At 45.7% G+C, this 19,130-nt stretch overlaps 1 protein-coding gene across 7 annotated transcripts in view; it reads left to right on the top strand.

Moving 5' to 3' along the window:
- PBRM1 (polybromo 1) overlaps positions 1 to 19,130 on the top strand; it is a 368,051-nt gene that overhangs the window by 28,092 nt on the left and 320,829 nt on the right. For all 7 annotated transcript variants that reach the window (XM_086939413.1, XM_086939411.1, XM_086939408.1 and 4 more), the window contains exon 2: positions 18,468 to 18,623. In XM_086939413.1, coding sequence (XP_086795539.1) covers positions 18,483 to 18,623 — 141 coding nt within the window. In that variant the 5' untranslated portion in view covers positions 18,468 to 18,482. The remainder of the gene's footprint in view (positions 1 to 18,467; positions 18,624 to 19,130) is intronic.

Below are 19,130 nucleotides of genomic sequence, written 5' to 3'. Positions count from 1 at the left end.
TTCAGTTGGGATATTCTCCTTTGCTAAATACATTGGGGAAATCACTTTTTTACCTAGGGTAAGTTGTACTCCTGAAGGAGAACAATACAAAGTTGCATATAGTCTTTTTAACAAATCCAAACCTAACAAATTTTCACCACAACCTGTTGTAAGAATGAGGGGTGCTTCCAATTCATATGGGCCAACAGATAGGGGCATAGGACTAGAGATCGGGTTCATAACGGGGGCGCCAGAAAAACCTACTGAAACATTCATTTCGCCAGACAAAGGTGCGTCAGGAAGTTTTGCGTGCATAATCGAACTTTTTGTAGCACCAGTATCCAGCAGAAATGGCTCTGATACTCCTGATGTAATCACCTCGACATAAGGTCCATTCTGATCTACTGGTACTGAAACAACTCCCTCTCTTGGTCCATGGCTGTCCTAGCAACTATTACCCTCATTCTCGTTCTCGGCGTAATAGTCATCAGCATAGTACTGAGCTGACTTAGAAGACGCATTATTCTGTTGGTCGAAGCTGTTCATAGAATTCTGAGGCGGAAATGAAGTAGTGTTCTGGGGGAAATTTCCACGGCCCCTACCCCTAGGGGCCTGTTGAACACCTCTTCCTTTTGTATTGGAAACGCCATTCAGACGTCGCGCCAGGGCTGGACAACTATTTTTGAAATGACCCTCTTCTTTGCAATAGGCACACTGATTTGGACCATATGGTAAACGCTGATGAGAACTTGTTTCCTTGCGTGTTCCTCGAGTACTGCTGTGGTTGCTGATAATTGGGCTGACTAGGATTGCGAGGCGGATAGGCTTGCTGGAGAAGAACTTTAGTTTTTAAATCTTTAGCCTTTTTGTCTGCCTTATCTAGCTCGTCTTTGCGCCTTTTTTCGTAGTACTGGGCTGTGGCTAAAATCTGCGCCGACGTGGAAACAGCCCAAGCACTCTCTGAATCTTTCAATTTGTTACATAGTTCGGAAAGTAGATTATGTACAAATTTGTCTTCAAACAATCTTTGACCACCCTCGGTAGCCATATCCTGACCACTATGATCGACGAAAGTCTCTTCAAATCTCGTGAAAAAGCCAAACACATTCTCGTCTTTCTTCTGCTTGCACGCAGATAGCTTATCCCAATAAACGCGCAATTCTGGCATTAATGTTTTCATGTACGCGATAATTCTACCTGGAAGTTCGGCTACTACAGGCTCAGGTTTGGAACCACCTACTTGTCTAGTGTCTGCGGCAGTAATATTAGCCCATGTGTCACCTAATTCTTGATCATGATCTGTATGGCGAATTTTACTCCATAAAGGCTGCGGAACAACGTTCCCAAACATGTCTATATCCGCCAAGTTCATTATACATGAGCTGGCAGTCTGTGACAACTCCTTATAATACCCTGCAGGATTTTTACGTGGATCAGGTAGTGTCTGCTTGAGTGCTAAACTTCGGATCTTTTCCAGGGGACGTGTACCCATACACGCTGGAAATGTGGCAGAATCGGTGGATTTACATTCGCATCACCTTCCCTCCAAACTGGAGGAACCTCTCTCATTGGGTACTGTCGCGCTTTCTTTCTACCTGACACGTCATCTTCATACAATGATCTAGAAACATTTCCCCTACTCATATAACACAACAATAGATCTATTGCTTTTTCAACATCGGCACCTACAATCATACCTTCATAGAACTTAAAACGCATACGGAATAATTCCTGCATTTTGCGTTTGGGATCGTTTGTCTCTAAATCTTCACAAAGATATACACACATCTCTTCGAATACGTATCTTTGAGTGGGTGCATCCCATTGACGGAAAACCTCCACAACAGACTGAACATCGTATCTAACAGTATCAGTAATCCATTTGCGTGCTAACTCGTTTAGCACTTCTCTTTCCTCGTAATCAGGCAATTGACTACGCAATTGTCTACGTCCTGCTTTTGGTGTCGTTTTAGGCGACCCAAAAAAAGGGAAAAACAGACCAGTGACGGTACTTGCCACTCTCTGTCGAACAGAAGGAGAAGCTTGTGGAGAGGCAGATGCGCCAGAAAAGACAGGCTGATGAAAAGAGGAAGTCGAGGCAGTGGCAGATGTAGTATCATAAAAACCAGTGGGAGCAGTAGGTAAAGTTGTAGAAGAAGTAGATGGAGTATGTAGCAAAGGCGGCGGCCCTTGAGAAGGCTGCGCCGGAGAAGTAGGAACCAGCTGAAGAGGAGCTGGAGCTTGTGCGAGAGCTGTATTTCGTGCACCGGGACGGGGTATAACAAAGCGCTTTGGGGGTGCAGTAGCATCTAGTGCATATGGGGGTGGTGAACTCAGTAAATGGGACATTAATGGATCCTTTTCTGATGTCTCTTTTGAACCTTGCCCTTCATGGGGCAACATCGGGTAGCATTTATCTATTGCTAGTTTCTTGCTTCTGAGCATTTGTTCACTCTCTTGCTCTTCCTCATTATCTCTGTATGCAATGGCAGCTTGCACCATTGACATACCTCTTTTACTCTTCTTTGCTAATTTTATTTCTTTCTGTTTGGCTTCTTTGCGCCATAGGCGGAAAGAGTCAAACATCGCCGGTCGGGCTTTCTTTTTAAACAGTTTGACCTCAAAGTTATCTAAAATGTCTGAGTCAAAACTACCATATTGGGGCCATTTTAGAACACCATCCTTTCTGGTGTATTTTATCCACACTTCATTATATGTGATAGGGCCTACTCCGTGCTTTATATAAAGTTCGTATGTTGGAGTTCCAATTGGAGGAACCGGACACGAATCCTCTAATCGGGAGTCCCTACTACAACCAAGACAAAACAAGTTTCCAAGTCTGCTAAAACCAGGCATCTTTGCTCACTAGTCTAGCTTCAAACTTCAAAGGATTATCGATTACGATATTTCTCGTGAATACACGAGCCCTTCGGCTTTGGCTCTTGCAAGTTCCAAATCAAAGCGTATCTGAAAGATACCAAAACTAAGGATTAAACTAAGGACTGGGAGACGCTCCACTTATACTTAACTGAAGTATTGATGATCGATGACGTCACTAGAAGACTCGTCTATCGTTTCGCTCTACCAAGAATCACTGGGTCCAAAACAGGGCGATAGTCAGGGCAGCAGTCCTTCGTAGCCGTCGGGACGCGGGGAACCTCGCAGCAAAGACCTTCCGAACCACGTCGACATACAGGGGTCGCTGAAGTGGCTGGCCGTCCTCTGGAATTTTCACACGAAGATCCTCACGAACATCTGGCTTGGACCGATACCGCTTGATACCGCCCCGAGTTGGGCGCCAACTGAGGTGCCGGGTTTTTAGGAACCCGGTGGTGCCAGGGATAACACCCGAAGACCTCTGGGTTCTCCCTGTTCCGGACCACAGAAACCAAGAGTCTTCTAGGTGAAGTCAGAGATCGAGTTTTATTGGTTGCAACCAAGTAACATGCGTCCTAGAATTAGAACAGCACGGGTCATAAGTTCTCAGGAGACTGTTAGTTTTTACAGAACCAGCCGGCTCCTTTTATACAAAAATATATGCTCTAGGCAAGAATTCCTTGGTTTACAATACGGTTATGCACATATTTCCACAACATAAAAAGGGCAAAGTCACGATGTTAAACCTATACTTTAGATGTCCAGTTTGTGATGGATGACCCAGTCCGACCCAGAACTACCATCAGATATCGATGAAACCCCAATAAACTCGGGCACCTCCTCGTCGTAAAACTGGCCATAAACGAGACGTGGACAGGTGTATGTGTGCAGAAAACATGGCCTGTGTGTAGTGAAGGGTTTATGGCATGTTATGCATTGATGCTATCTTATTCGGCCACTGGGCGAGGAGCTGCCCAAACAGGTTTGGCTGGGGGGCAGTGGAGTCAGCTCGACCAGGTCATGGAGAAGTCAGCTAAGGTGGACGTGTCCTTTTAGATCAGGCTCGGCCTTAATCAATTGACTTATATGAGGGCAAGCCATAAGATGGATGCCGTTCACAAAATGGAGTCCGAGGGTTCGGAACGGAAACCATGATTTAAGGGTGTTAGCATTGCTCGATTACGACGCAAATGCACAGGGATAATGTCGTAATCATTACCGGTCTGTCGACACCAAATTCGTCATGGTACGATGACATTTTGTGACATGAGGGTTGGGCCTCGGACCCATATTGCAGCAGGGTCCAAGATTTCGGAACCACAAGGTCTCTTGAACAGAATTGGCCATATAACTTGAAAACCTGTTAGCCAGGGATCTTTTCTTGCACTATATATCCCACTTTGAGGAGCCACCCACCAGCAGCTTTGGGAATGTTATCTTTGCTAGTGGTTGAGTCAGGATTTTTCATGTTAGACAATTTAGTTCTAGTTTCTTGAACGTTCTGCAATAGATTCATTTGTACCAAAGGGTTCGATATATTTGACCGTTCTACAGATTATGCAGCCAGCCAATCCTGGAGCTAATACTCTAGCAGCCATGGCTCGCATCATCGCTCATGCAAGCCTTTTATATGACCCAGTTTGATTCTGAGCAGACATGGTGTGACTATAGCAGTTGTTCTCTCAGACAAAACATAGCATCCATAAATGCTGCAGCAGGGAATGCAGGACCATTGTCGGAGTAAAGGTATGAACTTTTCCCATTGCTACGAGGCACTGCAAGTCTTTTATGCCTGCTTGAGCAGTTTCAATTTTTATGGCATAATCCAAAGACTCCAGAGCATAAATAGGCAGCAACCAAAATCTTTTTATATCTGTTAATGCTCTGGATTGGCCTGGTATCTAGGAGAAGTACCTCAAAGAATTTGGCAGGTACTGTAATGTGAGTCAGCGCTGGTTTGTGACAGTAGATTGTTTTATTGGTTTACAGATACTGCACAGCTTCACACATTTGTTTAAGCTTTGGTAAAAATGGCCGCCAGTGTTGTTGCTATACCATTCGTACAGTTGCCCTTATACCCACTTGTGCAGAGAATTTTCTCATGAATTACCATGATTAACTCCAACTTGGCAACCTCATTAGGAATGTCTCCCTCCTACTCGAAGACCATGGAGGCATCATCTTTAGTGAGGGTGTCTGAGTATTTAGAAACAAACCCATTAGGAGTCTTTTCTCCTTACAGCATTGCTTGTATTGCGGTCCAGCTGCAAAAGGGGTTGGGTAGCTACAAATGAATACTATGTGGAGCGACCGAACCCAGCCGGCTCAAGGCACTGTTAAACCACCCTAATGACTAAGTAGAGGGGCCATGGTAATCTAAGAGGCTGTTAAGGTGGAACATAAGGTAGATAAGTCAGTAGTACAGACTGACGTCGCAGGAACAAGTCTATTGAATGATCTCACAGATTGTCCTCGATTTTGATTATTCTGCAGTTATCTTCTTTCATTACAGATTGAAACTGAAAATATTGTTTTTGGCATAATGCAATATCTAGTTCAGCTAGTAACCTGTGTACTGTGGACCCCTAGGAGTATGTGACACCTTGAACGGGGGCCGTGATTGTTTAGAAAAATAAATATTATCTGTAGATTAATAAAGTGTATATATACATGACAAGATGTAAAATTAAAATTTTAAAACCCGTTTTAAGTAAGAAGGAATTTAAAATTGGAAGCTACAAATGAAGTTAAGTCAATCAAAGATTTGTAAGGGGCTGCAAATCACCCTGAGGGTCTCAAGGCCCTGAGTAAATATCCTTATCTTGATTAATGGCAGCAACTTGGGCACAGCAAACAATTTGGTATGAGCGATTGATGGCCTCAATTGAAGCACTGGTGCGAACCGCCCAATAGAGAATATGCATTAGGAGCAAAATAAACAAAGATATCTGCTAGTGTTGAGGATATTGTCTCGACTTTTAGAATAAAACATTTTGAGAAACTCAAACTTGCTTATTAAAAATGTTTGTGTGCATATTTGTTGTTTGTGAATGAGCTAAAATACACAATTTATTTGACTTATTGTGAGAAGCTGCCCTCTTTCTTGCAAGGTATGCCCCCACTTTTTGCTGAATTGCTGATGTGCTTTGACTGAGTGTGCCCTGGGCTCCTGCTAATCGGGTACCCATGGCCTATGTTCCTTCCATAAAACTGCATTGAACCCTAAACCCAATTGGCATCTCTGCCACATGTCAGCCCCTGGTAAATGGTACCCCTGGTACCCAGGGCACTGTGACCAGAGAAGGCCGCTAAGGGCTGCAGCACTTATTGTGCCATCCGCGTCAACCAGACTGGAGGAGGCATCGCCATCGTACACAAGAACACCATCCGCATCACAACCAGCTCCGACGACACCTTCACCGCCGCCGAACACCTCCACTTCCAGATACACACCGACCCCAAGACCACACTCAGTCACCCTCATCTACAGACCCCCGGGACCACGCACACAATTCAGCGAAGACATCACAGACGTCATCAGCCCGCACGCCCTCCCCTCCGCTGACTACATCCTCCTAGGGGACCTCAACTTCCACCTGGAGAACAACAAGGACAGCAACACCACCACCCTGCTGGACAACCTCGCCAACCTCGGACTCCAGCAACTGGTGAACACCCCCACCCACTACGCCGGCCACATGCTTGACCCAGTCTTCTCCTCCAGCAAGTACATCTTCAGCCACTCCACAGGACTTCATTGGACTGACCACAGCTGCGTCCACTTCAGCTTCAGAAGAACCACGACCCACCACCACCCGCAACAGGTTCCTCGCAGAAGCTGGAACAAGATCACTGCCGACCAGCTCACCTCCTCCCTCAGCCAGAACCCTCCCACCAGCACATCAGACATCAACAAAGCAGCCAGCAACCTCACACAGTGGATCACCAACTGCGCAGACGACCTCGCACCACTGAAGACCCCTCCCAGCAGACACGGCAGCAAGAAAGCCTCTTGGTTCACCGACTAACTTAAGAACTCCAAGAAGAACTGCCACACCCTCGAGAAAGCCTGGCGCAACGACCAGACCACAGACAACATGACTGCCCTCAAGCACGCCACCCCCAAACACCACCAGCTGATCCGCACCACCAAGAAGACCGCATTCAAAGAATGACTGACCAACAACGCCCACAACAGCAAGGAACTCTTCAGCATAGTCAAAGAGCTCTCCAACCCCAGCGCCGGAAACAACAACATCACTCCCTCGCAAGACCTCTGCGACTCACTCGCCTCATTCTTCCACCGCAAGATCGCCGAAATACACAACCGCTTCGGCGCACCAACCACGCACCCAACCACCGAACCAACGCCTCCCACCACCACCCTCTGCGCCTGGACCCCGGTCAGCACCGAAGACACCACCCGCACGATGAACACCATCCACTCCGGATCCCCAACCAACCCCTGCCCCCATCACGTCTTCAACATGGCCGACTCCATCATCGCACCCAAACTCTGGGACATCATCAACGCTTCCTTCAACACCGCCACCTTCCCGAAGAGCTGGAAGTACGCCGAGCTCAGCGCTCTCCTGAAGAAACCAACAGCGGACCCCACCGACCTCAAGAACATCCGCCCCATCTCGCTCCTCCCTCTTCCTGCCAAAGTCATTGAGAAGACCGTCAACAGACAGCTTGCCGCCTTCCTCGAGACAAACGGATCCCTCGACCACTCGCAGTCCGGTTTCCGAGCCAACCACAGCACCGAGACCGCCCTCATCGCAGCCACTGACGACATCAGATCCCTGCTCGACAACGGGGAGACAGCGGCCCTTATCCTCCTGGACCTCTCCGCAGCGTTCGACACGGTCTGCCACCGCACCCTAGTGCAACGCCTCAGCAACATCGGAATCCAAGAGAAGGCACTGGAGTGGGTCCTCTCGTTACTCGCCGGAAGAACCCAGAGAGTCCGTCTCCCCCCGTTCAGATCCGAGGCCACCGAAATCATCTGCGGTGTACCACAGGGATCATCGCTCAGCCCCACCCTCTTCAACGTCTACATGAGCCCCCTCGCAGCCATCGCACGCCAACACAACCTCAACATCATCTCCTACGCCGACGACACCAAGCTGATCCTCTCCCTCACCAACGACCCCTCCGCCGCCAGAAACAGCCTACACGAAGGGATGAAAGACGTCGTCGAGTGGATGAAGAACAGCCGCCTGAAACTGAACTCAGACAAGACGGAAGTCCGCATCCTGGGGTCATCGCCCTCCGCCTGGGACGACTCCTGGTGGCCCCCTGCCCTGGGCACCACTCCGAAGCCAACGGACCACGCACGTAACCTGGGCTTCATCCTGGACTCCTCCCTCTCGATGACCAGACAAGTCAACGCCGTCTCATCATCGTGCTTCAACACCCTGTGCACGCTCCGAAAGATCTTCCGATGGATCCCCACCAAAACCAGGAAGACTGTCACCCAGGCACTCGTCACCAGCTGACTGGACTACGGAAACACCCTCTACGCCGGAACCACAGCTAAACTTCAGAAAAGACTCCAACGCATCCAGAACGCCTCCGCACGACTCGTCCTGGACATCCCCCAACACAGCCACATCTCCGGCCACCTGAGAGACCTGCACTGGCTCCCCGTCAGCAAGAGGATCACGTTCAGACTCCTCACCCACGCACACAAGGCCCTCCACGACCTGGGCCCCAAGTACCTCAACAACCGCCTGACCTTCCACACACCCACCCGCCAGTTACGATCGACCAGCCTCGCCCTTGCCACCGTTCCACGCATCCGCAGAGCCACCGCCGGAGGAAGATCCTTCTCCTACCTGGCAGCCAAGACATGGAACTCCCTCCCCATCCACCTTCGGCTGACCCTGGACCATCTCTCCTTCAGGAAGCAACTCAAGACCTGGCTTTTCGAGCAGTAACGGACCCCTCTCCACCCCCCCCCAGCGTTTTGAGACCCTTTCGGGTGAGTAGAGCGCTATATAAATGTCATGATTGACTGATTGATTGATCCTTAGAGGCCCTGTACCTTTATACCCACACACTGCCTTTGCAGGCTGCATGTTTTGGTGCAGAACAAAGTGAACAGTCGACATGGCAAACATCCCTGTGTGCCATGCCTACAACCCACTGCCCTGGCATATATCAGTCACCCCTCTAGCTGTGGTCAGGGTACAGGTGCATGCACCCCTACAGTGTCTAAGTCCATTCTTAGTCATTGTACATGCAGTGCTGCCATTAAGAGTATATGGTGCTAGGAGATTGTCAATCCGAACTCCACAGCACCATAATGGCTGCACTGAAAACGGAGAAGTTTGGTATCCAACTTCTCAGCACATTAAACCCACACTAATGCCAGTGTGGGATTTAATGTAAAATGCACCCCAGAGGGCATCTTAGAGTTGCCCCCTGAAACTCTACCAACTTCTAGGGACCTGACTGCGTGGCTACAGAAGCTGCCACCACCAGACATGTTTCTGGACCCCTGAGTCGAGAGCCTGCTGCTCTTGGGGGCCTGAAACAATGCACATCCTGGGACGAGCTGCCAAGCCTCCTTCCCCAGGATGGGCAGGGTTCACGAAGGAGAAGCTTACCGCCTTTGTGAGCCTCTCCAGACAACTTGCTGTACTCAGCAACTGGTCCCCACTGGTTCTACCCCCCACTTTGGGCGGGAGAACCGGCGGGAAAAACAAGTGAGGAGGAAAGGTGTGCCCACCTCTGCCAACTCCACCCCTCAGGTGGGGGGAGGCGAGATGAAGCGCAATCTTGAGTACCACCATCTTGAGGATGGGGGACCCAGCCAACCAGGGACAGGCTCCTGCCCCCCCCCCCCCCTCCCACTGGAGAGTGACAGAATAGGAGGTGTAGCCACCCCAGGGAAGGAACCCATTGGTCCATGCCCTTTACCTACTTGTAACACCCCCCTTACATTTAGTATTTAGGGGGCACCCTGAACCTTCCTTCCTCAGATCCAAAAACAACAAGAAAAGAAGACCAGAAGAAGGATGAAAAGCCGTGCAGAGCTAATAAGGGGAGCCGCCCAGTGACTTGGCCCCAGCCCTACTGGCCTGTCTCCCCTCAAACCTGCTCCTACGAAATTCCGGTATGTCCCTCAGCCAGCAACCTCAAAAACCCCGGAGGACCTGCCTGCCTTCACTTTGAAGACTGAATCTCCCATGAACACCGTACTTGTTCAAACTGCAGCTTCTGGTGCAAGCCAGAAACTGCAAATCCAGCCCACTCTGCACCCGCCCCGAACTCGAGTGGAAAAATACCACGAGGAGGTCCCCCTGGCTATCCTGATCCGAGATCTGGCAACCCCTGACCTTCCTCAAGCCTCCCCCTGCAGCCTTAATCCACAGGACCCCTCCCCCACACACCACACCCAGAGCGGGTAAGAAAATCCAACGTCCCAAGGCACCCCTGCACCCGACGCCCTACGGCCTTGTGTGCCCAAACCAATGGTGCCTAACCATCCCTCAACACCCCAATTTACCCCTCGAAGTGGCGGTCGCACCTGGAAGATCCTTGTCCCGAGCCTGCAATGTTTCTTTGTACCGGAGGTTCTCCATTGGGAACAGGGCACCCAACCTCAAAACGGCACCCTGCACCCGGATGCCCTAGTGCTGCTGAGGGTGCACCTTTGGTGCTACTTTGGTCCCCTGAGCTAAACCCTAGGAACTCCCACAACCTCATGGCCTGCTTGCTAGCAGCCACCAACCGGAGCCCCCCTATCCTCCATAGGATAACATCGGACCTCAACACTCTGCACCCGGCCGCCCTAGTGCAGTGAGGGTGCAACAAAAGTGAATCACTGACCCTGGGAGACCCCTGAGTCTAACCCCAGAACCTTAACTCCCACAGTTGTTTACTTACCTGCAAACCGATAGCCTGTTTTTCTTCCATAGGATAACATTGACAATTTTCCCTCCAAAAAAAACAACCAAGTGTGGAGTTCTGAAAACTAAAGATATTCTTTAAAAATCGTACAAATAACCAAAACATGTTTTCTCACCTGTTTGCAGGATATGTCCCAGTGCTGAATCCAGGCATGCAGCACGGAATTAGAAAAAGTAACGTAAAAGTATCTTCCCTGCAATTTGTTGAGAGAGCCTATTCATTTCAATGTACAGCTCCAACAAGTTTCTAAGTGTGGAGTTTTGAAATCTGAAAATATTCTTTAAAAATCCCACAAATAAAAACGCATTTACTCAACTGTTGACAGGAAATGGCCCGATGCTGAATCTAGGCCTCCAACACTGAGTGAGCTGGCGCTATATAAACCAAAGTAACATAACAAGTAACGTAGAAGTAACTTACCTGCAATTTATTGAAAAACCTATTCATTCCAATGTACTGTATTTGCTAAGTTTGCATACTACTGCTCCCCTGTAAATCAAAGTACAATTCCTATTACATCTTCAAACAGTTCTATATCCAGTAACTTATTACTGAAAGTATTTAATGTATCAAATCAAATCAAATCAAAACCAACTTTATTCGGTTTTTCATAGTAATAGAAACACCATAAAAGTTCATAAAATACATTTTACACATTTGCTCAGTTTATAAAAACAGTTAAACAGAAATTATTTATTACTGTTCTATTTAGAAAAGAAAAAGAAAAGAATAAAAAGACCAGTTTATAAAAAACACACTTAGCTATGACGTATAATCTTTGTACTCAATTCATCAAATCTTTATTAGGGCAAATTAGAAACTCATCAATATCAAAGATTGGAGCGATGGCGTATGCAAAATTTAAGAAAGCGTGCAATCGCTTTTGCTATTAATTCATTTTCAAGATATTGAAGCGCCAAACATGCTGGGCGGCATTGGCGTAAGCCCCAATGTTTCAATATGGGTAGTAGCCAGTGCCTCCGGGGTGCCACAAAGAATTTACAAAATAATGTGTGTATAGTTGACTGTTTTGATTGAGAATCACAAGGACATGGTAATAGTTTTGATGACCAGTCATTCTGTATGGGAAAGGAGACCATTAAATGGAACATGTTAAACCTAAAACGTGTCAGCAGCAGTTTTTCGAATTGGGTTACTCTATACGTCAAATCAGGTTCTACAGAGAACACAGTTTGTACCAATAGACTCTGCTGAACAGAAGGTTTCTGAATCTCTTTTAACAGACGTACCTGGCGCAGATGCGCAAGGCATGCTTTCTTTAAATCTGACTTTGAGATATTGTTTAGGGATAATGGATCTGTAAAGCAATGTTCATATCCCATATCTGTTAGGAGGGCTTTAACTTAGGCTGTCCATTTTATCCTTCTGTGATGATCAAGTGTCTGAATGTCTTGTATAATGGATCTTGTTAGGTGACATTGTTCAGTGACCCAAATTCGACGCCATAGCATTACAGGCCGGGCTTTTATGATATCCTCTAAATAGTCTATGCCCAACTCTACATGACAAGCATATGTAGAGGAATTTTTCGGTAATCCGAGTAGGAATCTTAGAAAAGAATTTTCCACTTTTTGTAGTTGTCACGTTTGCGAAGCCCCATATCCCTGCTGCGTAAGTGGCGGTACTGGCACATTTGGCATTGTATATTTTTAACATTTCTAACAATGGTTTCTGGCCAAGTTTTTGTGATAATGATCTTAATGCCGTTGTTGCTCTTAAAAAGGATAATATCCTGGCGTTGATTGCTGCCTTCCACTTAAAGTTTTCATCGATTACGATTACCAAATATTGATATGTTGATGTTCTCTCCAGCACTTCTCCTTTCACAAATAGTCTTTTGGGTTTTGCACTTTTTTTCCCCGCATGCATAGTAAAAGGTTTTTTTACATTTAGGGTCAAATTTAAGCTCAACATGAAGTCGCAGTATTTATCCAATGCTCGCTGTAGTTCCACAGAGATTCTAGCTAAGATGACCGCATCGTCGGCATATAACAAGGCAGGTATCTGCCGACGACCGACTGAGGGGAGATCTTTGCTTCCTTCCAACATGGCGGCCTCATGCCCATTTGTGTAAAGGGTGAATAAAAAGGGGGCCAGCACGCATCCCTGTCTGACCCCCTTTTCCACTCTAAAACTTTCTGTGAGTTGGCCCTTGGTCCCAAATCGCACTCTACCTGTTGTTCCGGTGTAAAGTTCTCGAAGGAAATCCACAATAGGAGGGTCAACTCCCATTGTTAAAATGATTCTCCACAGCCTCGAATGTATAACACAATCGAAAGCTGCGGACAAATCTACATACACCATATGAAACGCAGTGCCTTAGCCTCCACATATTTCCCTGCCAATAAAGACCGGTTTAATGCTTGATCAACAGTCCCTAACCCCTCTCTGAATCCGTACTGTATTTCTGATATGATGTTTTGCGTAGCTGACCACTCCTGCAGTCTCTCGAACGATCCGACCAGCGACCTTCCCAAGAGAGTCCAGGAGTGAAATAGGCCTGTAACAGGTCGGTGAGTTTCGGTCTTCCTTTTTAAAGATCGGGACAAGTACTGATGTTTTCCACGATTTTAACAGGCCTTCTTCTGTGGTGGCATTTAGGACATTCGTCAAGAGCGGGGACCAGAGATCTTCCTCGTGTTTAAAAATATCAACAGGAACCCTGTCTGGCCCTGGGGCTTTGCCTGTTTTCGAGGACTTTAGTGCTTTCTTTACATCATCGTGTGTGAAGTGCAAAGTTAGTGGATAAGTGACTTGGTTCAATGAATCTATATAATCCATGCCGTGTGATTTCCCTATACTAAAAACTTTAGAAAAGTGGTTTACCCATTCATTATTGGTAATTGCAATATCAATGGATGGTAGATCATCTTTCTCTGTAAGATATGGTGACCTTACTATTTGCCAAAACTCTGCACTGTCTTTAAGTTCCGAACTTTTCCTAAGACTATCCCATAAATCAGCTTTTAGCTCTTGTTTTCTGAGTTTTATTGCTAGGGCGTATTCTTTTCTAGGCTAATGACCTCCTCTCTGTCTCTTTTGTCCCTTCCTAGAGCTTTCTTTAGTTTTGAATATGCTTTAGTACAGGCTGGGCTAAACCAGCCTTTTTTCACCTGATTTTTTTGTTTATGGGATCTAGTGAGTGCCTTCTTTATATTTTGTGAGATAGCATTGAAGCTAGTTATTACGTCGCTACATTTTATCTCACACCCTAGGCAGGTTAGAACATCTGCCTTACATTCAGTGACTATTTTTGCAGTAATTGCTTTTTTATCAATGTTTCCCCACTTTAAAGTATAGCCATTCAAAGAACCTAGCTCAAGATTTTGTTGGTCTAATAATGTTAATATGTCAGGTTCTTTTTGATTTTTTTAGATCACTCAAGGCGATTATAATTGGGAAGTGATCGCTCAGCGGGTTTTTAACTACTTCAAATAGTTCGATGTTTGGGCCTTTATGTGCTGAGATCAAAACATAGTCTATCAGACTCATTAGTCCCCTACCGTTAAATGTTGGTGTGAAGGGTACTCGGAAAGACCTCAATTCATTTGCGAAGTTCAGTTCTAATTCTGATATGACCTCGTTCATTTTTTCGCCCTCAATCGAGTGTGTGAAGTGTGTTATCCTATTGCCATCATCTTCCTCAATTCCACACTTATCAGTGTTATTATTCCCGCATTGGTGGAGATTAAAGTCGCCACCCCAAAGTATTGTACATGATTTATTAACATATTGCTCCTTTAAATCTTGAAGAACTAGGAAAATCTCTGAGAGAAGGTTAATCAAGTCGTCTACTTTCTTGTTGTTATAGAAATTTACTATGACATATATCCTCTGTTTAGTTCTCTTTAGAATAATTATTTGATAGTTCTCTTTTAAGTTCAGAGAAACGATTTCCTCGTTGCATAGAGTATTTGCTATGCAGATAATTAGACCACCACTGCTTTTTCCAGATGGAGATTTTTTTGCCGGGGGGAAAAAAAGGTCTTATATCCAATCATATGTATTGGGTCGATAGCCCAAGTTTCCTGGAGACAGATAACACTACTCGTGTTAACTTGGTTCAGGAAGTTGGGGTTCCTCACTTTAACCAGCAAGCCAGCTATGTTCCAAAATTTTAGATGTAATAGGGAGGTAGATGAGTTATGACTTTCTCTGCTTGCAGAAACGACTGATTTTGATTTTGGTTTTGTCGCCGTATCTGCAGGTGGGATGGCTTTGGCTTTCAGTTTGGAAGTTATAGGTTTAGTAATAGTTGTTTTTGGTCCTGTGTTAGTGATTATAATATCGCTGGGAGCTTTTTTGTTAACAGCAATAAGTTCCTCTATTTGTTTTTCAATACGGGCCAGTCTAGATTCAATTGGTGACATAAAGATGGCCAAAAGGTCACCAACTCTTTCAATTAATTGATAGTTTTCTGTGGGTGCGTCAGGATTGACCGCACGCGCCTGAGTGTTCCCCTGGATATCTTCAGTTGGAACCCCTGTATGTATAGTTATTCCACTAACAGTGGGATGTTTGATTATACCTTTACTGGTTTGTGTTTTTGTTATATTACGTTATTCTGCAACAGAGGGAATAGGCTTCGTTGGTTGCTGCATCCGTTTTCGAGTGGCACCCTCTTGCCTGGGTCTTGACAGCGACGCACTATTCTCTTCTACAATTTCCGGAGTGCGATCTAAGTTTAAATCAGGTGTCTTTTTTAGTTCATTACTCGCATCAGAGTCACAGTCAATTAATGAATCTGTTGCTGACAAGTTGATCTCATTAGGGATAGTGTGAAGGTCAGCTCGAATTTCTCGGGGGCAGCCTGCTTGTAGATCATTGTTTTACTGGTGTTTTTACTGATAAAATGCTGCCAAGAGAGGAGCGTTTAGTTTTTAGTAGCTCTTGTGAAACCCTACGCTTGGCGAATTCTAGGTCTTGTGAGACTCTACGCTCAAGGAGTGAAATACTGAGTTCAATTGCATTGTTTGTTCTTGTTATGAAGCTGTCAATAGGGCCAATCATGGATGCGCCGGCCGCAGCTGTCTTACTTCTACTTCCCCTGGTAGACATTACACTATGCACGTAGATACTCTAAAAGTAAAAAAGTTCACTTGACTCTAATGATCTCAGAGCAAAATAGTGCAATACCAGGATACTACTGGCCCTATGATGATGGTTTTTTAGCTGGTCAAGATATTCACGGCCAAAGTGCCAAGTCAAATTACCTACTTGGTATGAAGGAAATGATGTTAGGGGGGGTATACGCAACCCGACCTCCTCGTCCTCCGAGGGCCTCAGAGGGTGCCCTTTGCCCGGGCTTCGCCCGGCGTCCCGCGAGACGGGGCTGATGTTGAATTTAAGCGCCTCCTGGCGCTCCCCGGTGACGCGGTTCGCCGCAAGGGCCTCTGGACAATGAAGTCCGCCCCTCGCTGGTCTCCGCTCGGCGGCCCCGCTCTGGATGTTAAAGAGCAGCCGGGCAGCGGGAGACGGGCGGGCGGGTCCGTGCTAGCTCAGGGGTTCAGTGAAGGGTTGGTGCACAGCGTAGAAGGGTTCACTGGCAGCAGCAAAGCGTGAAAGGTTCTCCCCCCTCGATGGGGCTGATGTTGAATTTAAGCGCCACCTGGCGCTCCCCGGTGACGCGGTTCGCCGCAAGGGCCTCTGGACAATGAAGTCCGCCCCTCGCCGGTCTCCGCTCGGCGGCCCCACTCTGAATGTTAAAGAGCAGCCGGGGCAGCGGGAGACGGGCGGGCGGGTCCGCGCTGGCTCAGGGGTTCAGTGAAGAGTTGGTGCACAACGTAGAAGGGTTCACTGGCAGCAGCAAAGTGTGAAAGGTTCATCAGTGATGTCATGAGTGATGTCACTGACCATGTCATGAGTGATGTAATATGTGACGTCATCAGCAGTGCATTGCAGGCACGCAAGTTATAGTGAGTCCATCTAACTATAACGTGGGAATTTCAATGGTTTTATGTCAGTAAAATTTCCAGCTAAGTATAACTGGTTTGAAACTTCTGGTTTTTCCAGTGAATTTAATAGGTATTTTAAATGCTAATTCCTAACTATAACTAGTGTGAAACCTATGGTTTCTTCAGTGAATATATATATATATATATATATATATATATATATATATATCTATATATATCTCAGAAGGACGTCTCTAAGATGATTGGCATCAAAGAGGAGGCGAGACCCAAAACTGGTGCGTGAAATTTTATTGAGCTCTACACCACACCGCCATAACGCGTTTCAGCCTGAAGAGTCCTTGATCACATGACAACGCTCCAAGGGCGGAGTGTACTTTTATATGTAAAGTGCTACGTGCCAAAAAGTAAACATTGAAGACATACTGTCTTTTTTTCTCATACAGTCTCCAGAAATCTGCACATCTTAACCTTATGATTTAAACAATTCGGTAAATCAAAAGAAATGGGGTTAGGGTGAAAAATAACTTCACAAACAGCAATTTGAGAATAAATATAAAAACATAAATAAATAAATGTTTAAAAATATAAATATTCAAAATCCTTGCTGTTAAAAACCCCTCAGATGCACACAATATTAAATAAACACATTGTAGATATTAACTGAGTAAAATCCTGCTAAAAGCAATCAATAGCATGGATCAACATAATCATTCCTTCTAAATGTACAGCATTCAAATGTGTTGAAGTACTTTCAGGTAATCACTGTGTTCACTTAAATCAATAAAGCGACACTGCGTAATACAGCCCAAGTGGGCATTGATGCATAATAATAATCGTGTGCTAAGATTTGAATGTGCAAAATCGCAGATAAATATTTGGCATGAAAATGAGTGCAACCCAATGATAACCGTGAAGTAAAAGTGAAAATATTGCATAAAAGATTTTTTGAGATTAAAATTGCCAAAATGGACACAACATGTTGAAGCAACCACAGTATATGTACAGAAATGGAAAAGGTGAATTCATAATACCGACTTATAAATATGTGTAACAGTCCTCACTAGCATTCAGACCGTTTGGAGTCTTTATATCAAGGAGAATAATGTGCCTAGTCTCTAATTTACGCAATAACGATTCTCTGTCCCCACCCCTCCTCTGTGGGGGAATTGTATCTATTACAAAATACTTAAATTCAGCAGGATTCTTGTTGTGTCTTTCTTCAAAGTGACGCGGTGTCGCCATTCGTTATGGCCCATGTTGAAGTATTCGTTTGTACACCTGTGGCCTGGGAAAATATATATATATATATATCTCCGAAGGTATCGGAGCTCTTTACATAGCACCAGTTGCATTACATGAGGGCACACGTTCATTTTTGTTAGGCACGGGTAGTGATTTGCCCTGAATCACAGGATGTTAAGCGTCGTTGCCGAAACTCGAACCCGGTTCCCCAGATTCGAGGTGACTGCCCTAGCCGTTAGGCCAACTCTGCCCCCCATAATCTTAATACCAGTCAGCCTTCTAGCCAGCAACACATATATTGAGCTATAAAAAACGTGTATAGCAGAATACAAATGAATTGTGCAGCACATTGACCTGTCTTTTGATCTAAAGCTGCATGTATAATGGTCAATGGCTCCTGTGGGTGTGTTAGTAATATTTCAATTTTGCCATTAAAGGCGAATATGACACAATACCTGAGATGTTGAATATTGCAGAAATTCCTTTATTGAAATCCCTTTCCGGTTCTTTTAGGAGAACCTCGAGTTGATGGGTTCCAAGAGGAGACGAGCGACCTCTCCTTCCAGCAGTGCCAGTGGAGGGGACTTTGACGATGGACACCTGTCAAACAGTGCACCCGGGCCAAGTCGAAAGAAGAAGAGGCTGTCAAACCTCCCAAACGTGGATCCTGTAAGTGTTCCGTCTCATAGACCTTTTCACATTTGACAGGGTGTCATTCCTGAAGTCGGCTGTCCACGGTTTTGCTCTTGACTTCATTTCCCACCAAGATTTGTTTGGAAGACAATGCTCAATCCTGCTAGCCAAGAAAAAAGACAGCATCCTCATATATATATATTTTTTTTTGCCTAATTGATTTCTCGTCATTTTTCTTTAACTGTTCCATACATCCCTTGGTGCCACTGTCCACTCTGCCACTTGCTTCTGATCATACCATCTACTTTCCTGATGACTTTTTTGCCGCTCTCCTTCCACTTTATTTTTTTTTGTTTATTCAACAAGCTTTGTCCATAATTGTTGTTTTACACGTCTTACATGTGTGTATTTGTTTATTGTATATGTTTACTGTCCCATTTGTCTATTTTATGTAAAGAATATTCGTATCATTGACCTTGATGTTTAGGGCTACGTAATAAAGTCACCCACTGTTTAATCCTTTAAGTTTAGTTTACAGTAGCA

This window comes from Lissotriton vulgaris, chromosome 9 (genome assembly GCF_964263255.1).
Source record: "Lissotriton vulgaris chromosome 9, aLisVul1.2, whole genome shotgun sequence".
NCBI classification, from domain to species: domain Eukaryota; kingdom Metazoa; phylum Chordata; class Amphibia; order Caudata; family Salamandridae; genus Lissotriton; species Lissotriton vulgaris.
This window is presented reverse-complemented; position numbering and strand designations above follow the sequence as displayed.